The sequence below is a fragment of the Macaca fascicularis genome, chromosome 7 (genome assembly GCF_037993035.2).
Source record: "Macaca fascicularis isolate 582-1 chromosome 7, T2T-MFA8v1.1".
NCBI lineage: Eukaryota > Metazoa > Chordata > Mammalia > Primates > Cercopithecidae > Macaca > Macaca fascicularis.
The window spans coordinates 74,709,345-74,723,332 of record NC_088381.1 but is presented as its reverse complement, the minus strand read 5'-3'; the positions used below and the strand labels follow the sequence as shown (position 1 = coordinate 74,723,332).

General features: G+C 50.3%; 2 protein-coding genes across 10 annotated transcripts; one reads left to right on the top strand and one right to left on the bottom strand.

The window, feature by feature from the left end:
• Window positions 1-1,145: 1,145 nt before the first annotated feature.
• GDPGP1 (GDP-D-glucose phosphorylase 1) lies at window positions 1,146-9,986 on the bottom strand. 9 transcript variants are annotated; one of them, XM_065548433.1, is made up of 5 exons: window positions 9,599-9,986; window positions 7,658-7,777; window positions 6,615-6,704; window positions 5,954-6,010; window positions 1,146-3,557 (listed from the first exon to the last, which is right to left on the bottom strand). In XM_065548433.1, the coding sequence occupies exon 5, from the start codon at window positions 3,546-3,548 to the stop codon at window positions 2,391-2,393; it is 1,158 nt and encodes a 385-aa protein (XP_065404505.1). In that variant the 5' UTR covers window positions 3,549-3,557; window positions 5,954-6,010; window positions 6,615-6,704; window positions 7,658-7,777; window positions 9,599-9,986; the 3' UTR covers window positions 1,146-2,390. The 9 variants fall into 9 exon arrangements, with proteins under 9 accessions (XP_065404505.1, XP_065404507.1, XP_065404508.1 ...); XM_065548435.1 differs by lacking the exon at window positions 6,615-6,704 and having other exon boundaries at window positions 9,599-9,673; window positions 9,798-9,986; XM_065548436.1 differs by lacking the exon at window positions 7,658-7,777 and having other exon boundaries at window positions 9,599-9,673; window positions 9,798-9,986.
• Window positions 9,987-10,250: 264 nt separating this feature from the next.
• CIB1 (calcium and integrin binding 1) lies at window positions 10,251-13,979 on the top strand. Its single transcript, XM_005560511.3, has 7 exons — window positions 10,251-10,357; window positions 10,488-10,522; window positions 11,889-11,997; window positions 12,706-12,856; window positions 12,998-13,116; window positions 13,205-13,293; window positions 13,724-13,979. Exons 1-7 carry the CDS (start codon window positions 10,307-10,309, stop codon window positions 13,743-13,745), a joined length of 576 nt encoding a protein of 191 aa, XP_005560568.1. The 5' UTR covers window positions 10,251-10,306; the 3' UTR covers window positions 13,746-13,979.
• Window positions 13,980-13,988: the final 9 nt, after the last annotated feature.

Here is a 13,988-nt window from a genome sequence, read left to right as displayed (position 1 = left end):
GGATTTCACACCCACATACTCTCTTAGAATAGTGTCTACTGACTGGTTCCTCTGGAACCAGTGTGGAAATCTCTGGAGTAACAGGGCAGAATAAAGCAATGAGATAAAGAAAAAATTTCCCACATTGACTCAGATGCAGACAGAGGAACAACGACTTAGCTCTAGATTTTGTGTCTACATCAAGAGGAGCTTCTAAAGTGCTTGGGAAAGACCCCGAGAGGGATGGCTGGGGCTCAGGAAGGGCAAACTGTTAAGGACAGCACTACCTACCATGGGAACCAGTGACTGGAGAGGCGGTCACAAGCACACATTGTCCCAGCTCATCTTCTGGTACCTGTCTGTGCTGCAGTCCCAACTCCAGCTGTCTGACTTTGAACAAATTACAAACTGTCAGTCTCCATCCCCTTTTTTGAATGGGGGTATTAAGAAGACTCAGGCCGAATCGCTTGAACCTGGGAGGGAGAGGTTGCAGTGAGCGGAGATCGCGCCACCGCACTCTAGCCTGGACGACAGAGCGAAACTCCGTCTCAAAAAAAAAAAAAAAAAAAAAAAACTCAGGCCAGGTGCAGTGGCTCATGCCTGTAATCTCAGCACTTTGGGAGGCTGAGGTGGGAGGATCTTGAGGCCAGGAGTTCAAGACCAGCCTGTCTCCACGAAAAATAGGGTGGTGTGGTGGCACATGCCTGTGGTCCCAGCTACTAGGGAGGCTGAGATGGGAGTATTGTTTGAGCCCAGGAGGTTGAGGCTACAGTTAGCTGTGTTCATAGCACTGCACTCCAGCCTGGGTAACAGTAACCCTGTGTCAAAAAAAACAAAACAAAACACAACAACAACAACAACAACAAAAAACCCTGAAGCAAGCTGTGGTGGCATCTTAGCACTTTGGGAGGCCAAGGTGGAAGGATTTCTTGAGGCCAGGAGTTTGACAGCAACCTGGGCAACATAGCAAGACCCTGTCTCTACAAAAAACTAAAAAAATTAGCCAGGTGTGATGGTGCACACCTGTCATCCCAGCTACTCAGGGGGCCGAAGTGGGAGGGTAGCTTAAGCCCAATAGTTCCAGTCTACAGTGAGCTGTGATTGCACCACTGCACCCAGCCTTACAAAAAAAAAAAAAAAAAAAAAAAAGGCATGCACCTGGGAAATTGTGACGACACTGTGTTTTTATATCAGATGATGTCAGTGAAGAGCATTCAACTCAGTGTTGGGGGCTAGAGGAAAGCTCAAGGTGGCCGGGAAAGTGGAGGGGGGCATTTGGGTGGAGCAGGGCTAAATGGAAAGAAGGGATGAAGAAATAAAAATAAGTGGTGAGCAAAGGGGAATAAACGGAGAGGCTGAGAACAGAAATGGCAGCTCAATGCTGGAGGCACATGCACTATCACCTTGCTAACATTTGATATCAAAGAAAGACAAAGTCCAAATATAAAGTCGGGAGTGTGTAACTGTCACACACACTCCTTTTTAACACCACTGGGGCTTGATCAAGAACGGGGAGAGGTAGCAGATACATTCATGAAGTCTGACTCAGTAGAATTTTTCTAGGCTTTCTCCCCTTTAAAGAGACCATTATCAGCTCCCCTTTAAAAAGATCATTATTAGTTCTTTCTTTATCCTTCTTCTTAGGCTGAGATAGGTGAGAAGGCAGCCATGAAAATAAATGTCCAAATGACCATGATGGGCAGCGCTCTGGAAAGGGACTCATCAGGTAAAAAGTGAATACATCCAGGCTGGGCGCGGTGGCTCACGCCTGTAATCCCAGCACTTTGGGAGGCCGAGGCAGGCGGATCACCTGAGGTCAGGAGTTCAAGACCAGCCTGGCCAACACAGTGAAACCCTTCTCTTTTAAAAATACAAAAAAATTAGCCGGGCGTGGTGGCAGGAGCCTGTAGTCCCAGCTACTCGGGAGGCTGAGCCAGGAGAATCACTTGAACCCTGGAGGTGGAGGTTGCAGTGAGCCGAGATCGTGCCAGTGCATCCCAGCCTAGGTGACAGAGCGAGACTCTGTCTCAAAAAAAAAAAAAAGAAAGAAAAGAAATACATCCAGGCTAGGTGCAAGGGCTCACTCCTGTTATCTCAGCACTTTGGGAGGCTGAGGTGAGAGGATTGCTTCAGCCTAAGAGTTCAAGACCAGCCTGGGCAACATGGTGAAACCCTGTCTATGTAAAAAAAATACAAAATCACCTAATTGTTAAAAAACAGTTGGCCAGGTGTGTGGTGGTGCATGCCTGTAGCCTCAGCTACTCAAGAGGCTGAGGTGGGAGGATCACTTCCACCCCAGAGGTCGAGGCTCCAGTGAGCCGGGATCACACCACTGCACTCTAGCCTGGGTGACAGAGTGAAACCCTATCTCAAAAGAAAAGAAGAAAAGAACATAAATACATCCAGAAGTATTATTGCTCTTTCTGGGACATCAGGGCCACCAGTGCTGCCTGTACCTCTTCTGCCTGGGATGGGGGCAGCCGACAGTCCTGAATGAGGGCCACAGCAGCTGCCTCTGTCAGGCTGCTAAAGTCCTGGGATGTTTTGACAGGGAGGTGCCCAGCCAGCTCACAGAGGGCAACGTTGAAAGCCTCACCATCCTTTATCCCAAAGCAGGACTTCCGGGCCCACAGAATTACTCGGACCCCTGTGAGGGCTGAGGAAGGTGATGTCTTTCCTGGCGGAGCTCCCCGGGTCACAAACAAGTTATGTGCAATCTCATGGTCAGTCAGATAATCAGTGGCCCGACATACCCTGCATATCAAGGACTCCAAGTCCAGCCCTGGCCCACGAGTGTAAAAGAGGAAGCCCGGAGCTGGGAGGCCCTGGAGCAGATGCAAATGGCCTCCAGGGTCCAGGGGCTCGCTTGGCGCCTGCTCCACGGGCAGTCTGTGGGCCAGGTAATAGCCATGTAGGTGGAGGTGGTTCACGGAGGCCAAGCCTCCCAGGCTGTTGAAGCCCACACGGAAGCCCGGGTGTAAGCTCAGCAGTACAGCCTCAATCCCCGCCCTCAGTGCACCGGGCAGCAGGCGCTGGGGGAGCCCGCGGGCAGGCTCAGGCACCAGCAGCACGTGGCCCCACTCCAAGGGGCTGACGTTGATCACCACAAGGATATCCTCTTGCAGGAGAGTCCCAGGGAGATCAGGCTTCCGGTGCAAACGGAAGAGGACTTCTCCGGGCTGGATCTTGTTGAAGTTGAACTGTTCAGGGTCAAATGCCTGCCTCACGCTCTTGATGGTCTGTGGGCGCCTCCTCTGCACACCACGCTCCACATTCAGCTGAGCCACGAAACCCACCACACCAGGGAGGATTTGTGTCTGTAGCTCCCGTAGGCGGTAGCGAAACAGCCCCAGCTCCACCCGCTGCTTCCAGGCAGAGCAGAGTGCAGCATCAAACGGAGACTGTGGCAGAGCTTCCAGGACGCCAGGTGCATTCCTTGGCCACTGAATCCCTTCTGCCATGAGATCCTTCTGCCCATAAACAAAGTCAGGAATGGCTTGCCGGTCCCAGTCCTCACTGTTTGGAGGTAGCAAATAGGAAGTTTCGTTTGAATCATGTGGAAGAGCCATAGAGCTGACCTAAAATAATCATAAAAGGTGAAAAACACATGATGGTAACCCACTTCTAGACATTTTAATTTTATTTATTTATTTATTTATTTATTTATTTATTTTGAGATGGAGTCTCACTCTGTCACCCAGGCTGGAGTGCAGTGGCAGTGATCTCGGTTCACTGTAACCTCCGCCTCCCGGGTTCAAGCGGTTCTCCCGCCTCAGCCTCCTGGGCAGCTGGGGTTACAGGCAGGCACCACCACACCTGGGTAATTTTTGTATTTTTAGTAGAGATGGTGTTTCACCATGTTGGCCATGCTGGTCTTGAACTTCTGACCTCGAGTGATCCCTTTGCCTTGGCCTCCCGAAGTGCTGGGATTATAGGCATGAGCCACCATGCCCAGATATTTGTTTTTTATTTTTTTGAGACAGAGTCTCACTCTGTCCAGGCTAGAGGGCAGTGGCGCGATCTTGGCTCATTGTAACCTCCACCTCCCGGGTTCAAGTGATTCTCGTGCCTCAGCCTCCCGAGGAGCTGGAATTACAGGTACCCGCCACCAGGCCCGGCTAATTTTTGTATTTTTAGTAGAGGCAGGGTTTCACTACACTGGCCAGGCTGGTCTTGAATTCCTGACCTCAGATGACCCTCCCCTCTCGGCCTCCCAAAGTGCTGGGATTACAGGCCTGAGCCACCGCGCCTGGCCTATTTATTTACTTATCACTCTGTCACCCAGGCTGGAGTGCAATGGCACTATCTTGGCTCACTGCAACCTCTACCTCCCAGGTTCAAGCGATTCTCCAGCCTCAGCCTCCCAAGTAGCTGGGATTACAGGAATCTGCCACCATGGCCAGCTAATTTTGTATTTTTGATAGAGACAGGGTTTCACCATGTTGGTCTGGCTGGTCTTGAACTCCTGACCTCAGGTGATCCACCAGCCTCGGCCTCCCAAAGTGTTGGGATTACAGGTGTGAGCCACCGCGCCCAGCCACGGCCTATTTTGTTTTGAAACAGGTTCTCACTCTGTCACCCAGGCAGGAGTGCAGTGGTGCGAACACATCTCCCTGAAGCCTGGACCTCCCAGGCTCAAGGGATTCTTTCACCTCAGCATCCCAAGTATGTGGAACTACAGGCATGTGCCACCGGGCACTGCTGAGATTGCGCCATTGCATTCCAGCCTGGACAGTAAGAGCGAAACTCTGTCTCAAAAAATATATAGATAGATAGATAGATAGATAGATAGATAGATAGATAGATAGATGAGATAGATAGATAGATAGATATGGTTTGGCTATGTCTCCACCCAAATCTCACCTTGTGGTTCCTATAATCCCCACGTTATGGGAGGGGCCCAGTGGAAAGTAATTGAATCATGGGGGCGGTCACCTCCATGCTGTTGTCATGACAGTGAGTTCTCATGAGATCTGATGGTTTTACAAAGGGCTTTACCTCCCTCTTTGCTCTGCACGTCTCCTTGCTGCTGCCATGTGAAGAAGGATGTGTTTGCTTCCCCTTCTATCATGACTGTAAGTTTCCTGAGGCCTGTCCACCCTTGCAGAATGTGAGTCAATAAAACCTCTTTCCTTTATAAATTACCCAGTCTCGGGTATTTCTTCATAGCAGCGTGAGAATAGACTAATACACACACACACACACACAGACACACACACATTTTATGTCTCATATATATAAACTATTTTTTTCTTTCTAAAAATTACATATATTGAGTAAATTTTTAATGGAGAAAAAATAAAGATAAACTATAACCCTTTGTTACAATGCCTAAGGAAAAATCACAATTTTTGTTTAGCTTCATTTTCATACATAGATGGATCTTGACTTTTAAACCAATCTTCAACTGTTGTTTATATAGGTTGTAGCTAGTTTCATTCTATTATACACAATGTGGCAATGAACATCCTATACACTCACACACTCATCATTGAACACGTCACGTTTTTATTTTCCTTTAAAATAAAATCCTGATATACCACTGGGTCAGAGTAGGTCCATGGCTCAGGTTTTGGTTTTGTTTTGTTTTATTTTTGGTAGAGACAGGGACTTGCTATGCTGTTCAGGCGGTCTCAAACTCCCATGGCTCAGGTTTTTAATACACACCATCAAACTGCCCTCCAGAAAATCATAGCTGAGTTCCAATGCATGAGAGTGCTCAGGGTTTCAAAGATGACAACTTCTTTTGTGGGAAAAGCTTTTCCATGTTCCATAGTGATTCCAACTGGTCATGCATAGAAACATTTGGGTGAGGATGGCACCAATGTGTGTGTAAGTGCCCAGGGCCAACCCTTCAAGGGGGAAATTAGTGCCTGTCTTCATCTTCCCCTGGCTGCCTGGGGCCCTGGACCCAGCATTGTCAGGGAGAGGGGTCTGCCACTGGCCCAGGTAGGATGTCAAAAGAAGGCATTACCTTAGCAAGGTCACTTCAGTCCAAGTTTGGGTTCCTTCAGCTCTGCTGGTCCAGAAACTTCATGTTAATAAAACAGAAAGGAAACAGAAAACACATAAAAAATTATATATCAAAAGTCAAGCTAAGTTTAATGGGTACTGAGGCTTAGTTTGCAAGATGAAAACATTCTGGAGATTTGCTGCACAACATCGTGAATGTGCTTAACGCTACTATACACTTAGAAATGGTTAAGATGGTCAATTTTTTTTTTTTTTTTTAAAGACAGAATCTCACTCTGTCAGCCAGGCTGTAGTGCAGTGGCATGATCTTGGCTCACTGCAACCTCCGCCACCTGGGTTCAAGTGATTTTCATGCCTCGGCCTCCTGAGTAGCTGGGACTACAGGTGTGTGCCACCACGCCCAGCTAATTTTTGTATTTTTAGGAAAGACTAGGTTTCACCAGGCTGGTCTCAAACTCCTGACCTCAGGTGATCCACCCACCTCGGCCTCCCAAAGTGCTGGGATTATAGGTGTGAGCCACCGCGCCTGGCCAAAAATGTTTAAAAGTGAAGCTAATCCTTTCAGCTGGAGCTGCAAAGTAAAAGACACACAGAAAAAAAAAAAAAAAAAAAAGTGAAGCTAAGCATAATTTTGATGATAAAATGTAGTATCTTATTCTCACCTTACTGCAATGTCTGCCTCCCAGGCTGAAGCAATCTATCCACCTTAGCCTCCCAAGCAGCTGGGACCACAGGCATGACTAATATAGTGTCTATTAAAAGAGCATCTTATCTAACAGGTGAAAAAATTTAAAATGAGACAATAAAAATAAAACAAAACCAAAACAAGGAGGAAAAAAAAGATAATCTTAGACATTTTTTCATATAAGATATAAAGATGACCAACAAGCACATTTGGGATGTTTAACATCATTAATAAGGAAAGGCAAATCAAAATCACAATGAGGGGCTGGGTGCGGTGGCTTACACCTGTAATCCCTAGACCAGCACTTTGGGAGGCTGACGTGGGTGAATCACAAGGTCAAGATATCGAGACCATCCTGGCCAACATGGTGAAACCCTGTCTCTACTAAAAATACAAAAATTAGCTGGGCGTGGTGGGTGCACACCTGTAGTCCCAGCTACTTGGCAGGCTGAGGCAGGAGAATCACTTGAACCTGGGAGGTGGAGGTTGTGGTGAACTGAGATTGTGCCACTGCATTCCAGCCTGGTGACAGAGTGAGACTCCATCTCAAAAAAAAAAAAAAAAGGAAAAAAAGAAAATTACAATGAAGTCCGGGCACGGTGGCTCACGCCTGTAATCCCAGCACTTTGGGATGCTGAGGCGGGTGGATCACCTGAGGTCAGGAGTTCAAGACCAGCCTGGCCAATGTGGTGAAACCCCCTCTCTACTAAAAATACAAAAAAATTAACCAGGTGTGGTAGTGGGCGCCTGTAATCTCAGCTACTCATGAGGCTGAGGCAGGAGAATCGCTTGAACCCAAGAGGCGGAAGTTGCAGTGAGCTGAGATCGCACCACTGCACTCCAGCCTGGTGACACAGTGAGACTCTGTCTCAAAAAAATAAATAAAATAAAAAATAGAAGTATATCAGCAGTTCGGTTTTATCACTGTACCAAGAGTTGATCAGGTACAGGAGGGACAATATGCTAACCAGATTCACCAAGGACTACCAGATGATTCAGACTGTGCATTTAATAATTTACCATGAGAGGCCGGGCGCAGTGGCTCATGCCTGTAATCCCAGCACTTTGGGAGGCTGAGGGAGGCGGATCACGAGATCAGGAGATCGAGACCATCCTGGCCAACATGGTGAAACCCCATCTCTATTTAAAAAAATACAAAAATTAGCTGGGTGGTGCACTTCTGTAATCCCAGCTACTGGGGAGGCTGAGGCAGGAGAATTGCTTGAACCCGGGAGGCGGAGGTTGCAGTGAGCCGAGATCATACTACTGCACTCCAGCCTGGTGAGAGTGAGACTCTATCTGAAAAATAATAATAATTTACAATAAGAAATGTGCCAAATGGCACAAAAGGTTCTTGCTGGCTGGTCAGTGTACAAAATGAATCAGGAAGCAAAATGAAAACCAGAAGGTTGTTCCATGAAGGATTCAGAGTCAAGTGAAGTGGCTGAGAGATCTAGATCATAGCTAGTCACCAGGCACAAAGCTGACTCTCATGTCTTCACTATAAAGAGATACTTATGGCCGGGCACAGTGGCTCACGCCTGTAATCCTAGCACTCTGGGAGGCCAAGACAGGCGGATCACCTGAGGTTGGGAGTTTGAGACCAGCCTGACCAACATGGAGAAACCCCATCTCTACTAAAAATACAAAAGTAGCCAGGTGTGGTGGCGCATGCCTGTAATCCCAGCTATTCAGGAGGCTGAGGCAGGAGAATTTCTTGAACCTGGGAGGCAGAGGTTGCGGTGAGCCAAGATCATGCCATTGAACTCCAGCCTGGGCAACAAGAGTGAAACTCTGTCTCAAAAAAAAAAAAAAAGAGAGAGAGAGAGATACTTACTACCATGCAGTCCAGGTATTCGCCTTGGCTTGTAAGAGGCAAACAAGGTCTATTTAGTACAGGAGACATAATGACAGCTTCCTGCTTTTTGCCTAAGCTTTTACTAACAGAAGACTAACTCCTTCTTGGACAGAAAGAGTCTGCTATTAAGAGAAAAATGATCAGCTTGGGATGAGTCTATACCCTAGGTTTTTTTTTTTTTTTTTTTTGAGAGAGTCTCACTCTGTTGCCCAGGCTGGACTGCAGTGGCACAATCTCTACTCACTGCAGCCTCCAGCTCCCAGGTTCAACCACGCCTGGTTAATTTTTGTATTTTTAGTAGAGACGGGGTATTGCCATGTTGGCCATGCTGGTCTTGAACTCCTGGCCTCAAGTGATCCGCCTGCTTCAGCCTCCCAAAGTGCTGAGATTACAGGCATGAGCCACCACGCCTGGCCTTGAATATTTCTACAGTGATGGAATGTACATATTAATACAGTGGGTCTTATTAAACACATGCTGCCAAGGAGAAGCAATGGGTATTCTTCAAGTGTAAAGTAGATTCCTAGGCAGTCTAGGGAGTCAGGAAAGGCTTCCCTGAGGATAAGATGGAAGAGGGACTGAGGGCCCAACGTGACTGAAACACAGAGAGCCAATAGGAGCAAGTCCAGTTACAGAGGGCCAGGATTTGGGTTTTTAACCATTTAATGATTATAAACTGAGATTAACATGCTCAGATTTAGACTTTACAAAGATCAGCAAGTATAATGGATTGGAAGGATCAAGAATTAATCCCAGCCTGACCAACAACCTCCACTTCCTCCTCCCAGCAGTTTGGAATCCTTACCTTTTGCAGTAGTATACGTTCATTCATTTATTATGCATTCGATAATATTTACTGAAAGCCTACTATGTGCCAAACATTGTTCTAGAGGTTAAGAGGGGACAAGAGCAAACGGGTCAGCAGCCTAGGGGTGAGATGGGGTCAAAAGGACAGCAGGTCAGCTGGAATGAAGACAAGAGCAGTGGAGCGCCTTTAAAGGTGCCTTGGACTGGACCGATCACCTTCTAAATGCCTGAGCCCGGAAAAATCACTAAAACCCTTTGGACTTACGTATTTCCATCTTTGTAAAATGGGAGCCTACCTTGCAAGGGATGTTGCAACAATCGAAGAAAACTATGCACAGTGCTTCACATCCAGTGGGTCCTCAGTAAATAGCCTAAGAATGAAGCAAGGTTATGGTTACTTCTGGAAGAGGTGGCTTGGGGGCTGCGACAGGTGCAGCGATTGCCTGATGATAACATCTAGAAAAGCCCTTGCTGGGCAGAGGGGCAGGCGACGACCTCGGCCACTCAGCGAGTCTCCAGGTTTCCCGGAAACGCTAGCTCCAGTGACTTCTCAGACGCTCCTACGGGACCGCACCCAGGGCAGCCGCCGCCACCACCTACTGCAGCCGAAGCGGATGGACCTCGCGACTTACCCTGCAGCCGCTGCCGGGGCCACAGCGAGGTCACGACTCCCGTGACGCATACGCAGCCAGCACGCACGCGCGCGGCGTGGCCCGCCCCCGCCCACCCCGGAGGCGGGGCCGTGAGTCCTGGGCTCCGCCCCGGAGCGTCGGGCCCCTCCCAGGGCCCCGCCTCCCGCTCGCCAGGGACCGGTCGGAGCCGGCGGCTCGCCTGCCAAACCCGGCTGGGAACGCCTGGGCGCTTTTAGGACGGGGCGGGCCCGGGGGTGGTGGCCCCAGGAGCGGTTGCCGCGGGGACCGGGCAGTGACGCGGCCCAAGGGCGGAAGTGAGAAAGTTGTCTGCGTCTCTAGGCGAGTTGGCGGAGCTGTGCGCGAGGCGGGGAGATGGGGGGCTCGGGCAGTCGCCTGTCCAAGGAGCTGCTGGCCGAGTACCAGGTGCGCGGGACGCCTGGCCCTAGGGAGCTCGTGTGCGGGCCTGTTCCCCGGAGCCGGGTCCGGAGCGGGCTGCGGGGCGGCCGCGGCCTCCCAGCGGTCCCCTAATGCCAGCTCTCGCTTTGCCTTCCAGGACTTGACGTTCCTGACGAAGCAGGAGATCCTCTTGTAAGTGCTGCCTTGAACCCCGCCTGCGACCCCGGGATCCTCTAGAGACAGCTTCGGGGGCGCCGTCCCAAGGGAGGGGCGGGGGCTGGCCTGAGGTCTGCAGAGGACCGGGAGCTGGAGGCCAGGAGACCCAGCCCGGGCTGCGCCCTTCTCCCGGCACGCCCTCCCCGCCCTCGCCTGAGGCCCCAGCGTGGCACCGCGGAGCCACCTCACAGCCTCCAGGAAAAGTTAGGCTCTCTGACCCTGAGCTCCACTAGCTTCAGCACTGCCGAACTTCCTGCCCCAGTCCGGCAGGGGCCGACCTTGCCCGGTGGCTAAACCACAGAAGCCTTGGGGAGCCTGGCTCTTTCTCCCAACTTTACCTGAATAATACAGTAACCGTTATCGCTTTCTGAGCACTCACCATGTGCCAGGGACTGTGCTACATTGTTGCCTGCATTACCTAATTTAATCTTTAGGAGAGAGGTATTGGACAATGAAACAGGTTCAGAAAGGTTTGGTAACTGCTTAAGACAACACTCTTGAGTAAATGGATTTGAACTTGGGCTGGAAGCCCTTTTGCCAGATTTTATGCAGGCCAGGGCACTTTGAGTGAGGAGGTGCCTGGGCTTCCTGCGGCAAAGATAATCTCATGGGAAGGAGGCGGAGGCCGAGGAGGAGGACAGTTCAGGGTGGCTGCTAAAAAGGAGGCTTTGAGGGCAAGAGATCCCTGGAGTGATGGTGAGAATGAGATTTTTGGTTGTGCTCTTTTCTCCCTGTTTTTGTTTTTTTTTTCTCTCTCTCTTTTTTGAGACAGAGTCTCGCTCTGTCACCCAGGCTGGAGTGCTGGGGCACGATCTCGGCTCACTGCAGCCTCTGCCTCTTTGTTCAAGTGATTCTCCTGCCTCAGCCTCCTGAGTAGCTGGGATTACAGGCAACTGCCACCATGCCCAGCTAATTTTTGTATTTTTAGTAGAGAAGGGGTTTCACCATGTTGCTCAGACTGGTCTCAGACTCCTGACCTCAAATGCTCCGCCCGCCTTGGATTCCCAAAGTGCTGGGGTTACAGGTGTGAGCCACCATGCCTGGCCAGTTCTTTAGGGCCAACTTCTGGCCTTTTCCCCAACTCTTCATCCCTCAGGGATCTCTAGAATCAGTGCCCAGCACATAGTAGATGCTCAGTAAATACTTATTGCAAGAAAAGACTCCTAGGCTGTACTGCCTTGTGACATGTCCTTTTGCTTACTGTTGCCTGATGACTCGGAAGTTCTGTGCATGTGGTTTTAGCTCCTCACCTGGTTGATAATGAGCAGCAGGCAAGGAGTGGGAATGAACACACAGGGAAACCGATCGCTGAGAACACCGACAGTTCCCCTCTCTCTACCAGAGCCCACAGGCGGTTTTGTGAGCTGCTTCCCCAGGAGCAGCGGAGCGTGGAGCAGTCACTTCTGGCACAAGTGCCCTTCGAGCAGATTCTCAGCCTTCCAGAGCTCAAGGTGCAAGCGCTTCCCCTCGTTGACACCTCTCCCACCACTCCCTCCCTGCTAGACCCCCTAGCTCCATCTGCCACTAGCTTTGAGATCATGGGGTCACTGGGCCCCATTCTGGTCATTTTTCTGCTTAGTTCTAATTTTCTGGGGACAAGGACTTGACCAAAATCACCTGGCAGAATTATCTAGAATGGTGCTTTTCAAATGGGGATTCTAGAACATAATCTTGGAAGTTCAGAGAAGTTTTATCCCTTAAGAGGAGTTGAGTTACCTTATTAAAGTTTGAGGAACCCTGTTCTAGAGGCTGATTGCCACTCCGTGGGGCTGCTGCAAAATATCTGTGCAAAGGGCCTGGCCCAGTGCCCGTAACACAATAGTTGTTCAATTAAATATTTGTGTTTTAAAATAACCAGCCCATCTCGTTCCCTTTGTTTAGGATGACTTCTTCCCTCTCTGCCCACACTTATGTTGTATGTGACCTGCCTTTGGGTTAAACACTTGACTCCCAGGAAGCCATATCAGTCCTTTCCCTAACTGGGTCAGTTTGCTTTCCTGTGCCCCCACTGCCCTTCATGTTGGCCCCAAAGCACTGATCGTTCACCCCCACGAGCCTGAGCTCCCTGGTGCCGGTCCTGTGACCTGCTCTCTCAAGTTTCTGGTAGGGTTTAATGAGTGTATGACCTGGGCCACATCCTGTGGCGTTTGTTCTCCTAGGCCAACCCCTTCAAGGAGCGAATCTGCAGGGTCTTCTCCACCTCCCCAACCAGAGATAGCCTTAGCTTTGAGGACTTCCTGGACCTCCTCAGTGTGTTCAGTGACACAGCCACGCCGGACATCAAGTCCCATTATGCCTTCCGCATCTTCGGTGAGAACCAGGAGCAGCCCGGCAGGACACCACCCCTTCCCACATGGGCTTTGTGGTGGCCCTGCTTGGGAAATGGCGTGCTTGTGGAACCTCAGAGCCCCTCCCAACCGTGTCTTTTGGCTTCCTGTGTCTGTTCTCTAGACTTTGATGATGATGGAACCTTGAACAGAGAAGACCTGAGCCGGCTGGTGAACTGCCTCACGGGAGAGGGCGAGGACACACGGCTTAGTGCATCTGAGATGAAGCAGCTCATCGACAATGTGAGCAGCTGAACAGGCCCTGCCCCAGCTGGGCCTGGGAGTGGGAGGGAGGGGTTGGGGCTCTGGCCTGAAACTCTCCCTTTCCCAGATCCTGGAGGAGTCTGACATTGACAGGGATGGAACCATCAACCTCTCTGAGTTCCAGCACGTCATCTCCCGTTCTCCAGACTTTGCCAGGTATGACAGTGGTGCCCCTGCATTCTGGGTACCTGCAGGTCCCGATTTGCTGCCTCTGGGCCTAGGACATTGCTACAGGAGGTGGTGCCAGGGTGAGAGAAAGCCCCAGTCCATACACACAGGGCCGGCTAAGCTGCCAGTCTCTCCCCGGGCAGGGGCAGCCCTCCTTGTCAAGGCCTCTCCCCTTGCCACTGCCATTGTCATTGCTCTGTGTTTGTACTAATTAGTAATAACGGTTTAGAAGCTCTGACCCTGTGTGTGGGTCCAGAAAGCTCCCTCTGGATGTCTCAGGGAGTTCTTCCAGTGTGGGCTGACACACGGGACACAGTTCGTTCCAAAGAAGGGTCTAAAGGGAGAAGGGGGGTCAAGTTTGGGTTTAGTCCCTACCCTCCTCTTCCAGCAGAAAACCCACCCCTTTTCTCTTGTTCAGCTCCTTTAAGATTGTCCTGTGACAGCAGCCCCAGCGTGTGTCCTGGCACCCTGTCCAAGAACCTTTCTACTGCTGAGCTGTGGCCAAGATCAAGCCTGTGTTGCCAGCGCAGACCACGCTGGCCCAGCCTGGAGCTGGCACTGTGCAGCCTCACCCCGGGCAGGGGTAGCCCTCCTTGTCAGGGCCTCTCCTCACTACCATTGTCATTGCTCCGTTTGTGTTTGTACTAATCAGTAATAAAGGTTTAGAAGTTTGACCCTGTGTG

Excerpts from the sequence above, each read along its gene's own strand:
- GDPGP1 (XM_065548433.1), bottom strand. The coding sequence starts at position 3,548 with ATGGCTCTTCCACATGATTCAAACGAAACTTCCTATTTGCTACCTCCA.
- CIB1 (XM_005560511.3), top strand. The coding sequence starts at position 10,307 with ATGGGGGGCTCGGGCAGTCGCCTGTCCAAGGAGCTGCTGGCCGAGTAC. Across the intron at positions 10,523-11,888 it reads ACGAAGCAGGAGATCCTCTT|AGCCCACAGGCGGTTTTGTG; the intron begins GTAAGTGCTGCC and ends TCTCTCTACCAG. Across the intron at positions 13,117-13,204 it reads TGAAGCAGCTCATCGACAAT|ATCCTGGAGGAGTCTGACAT; the intron begins GTGAGCAGCTGA and ends TCCCTTTCCCAG.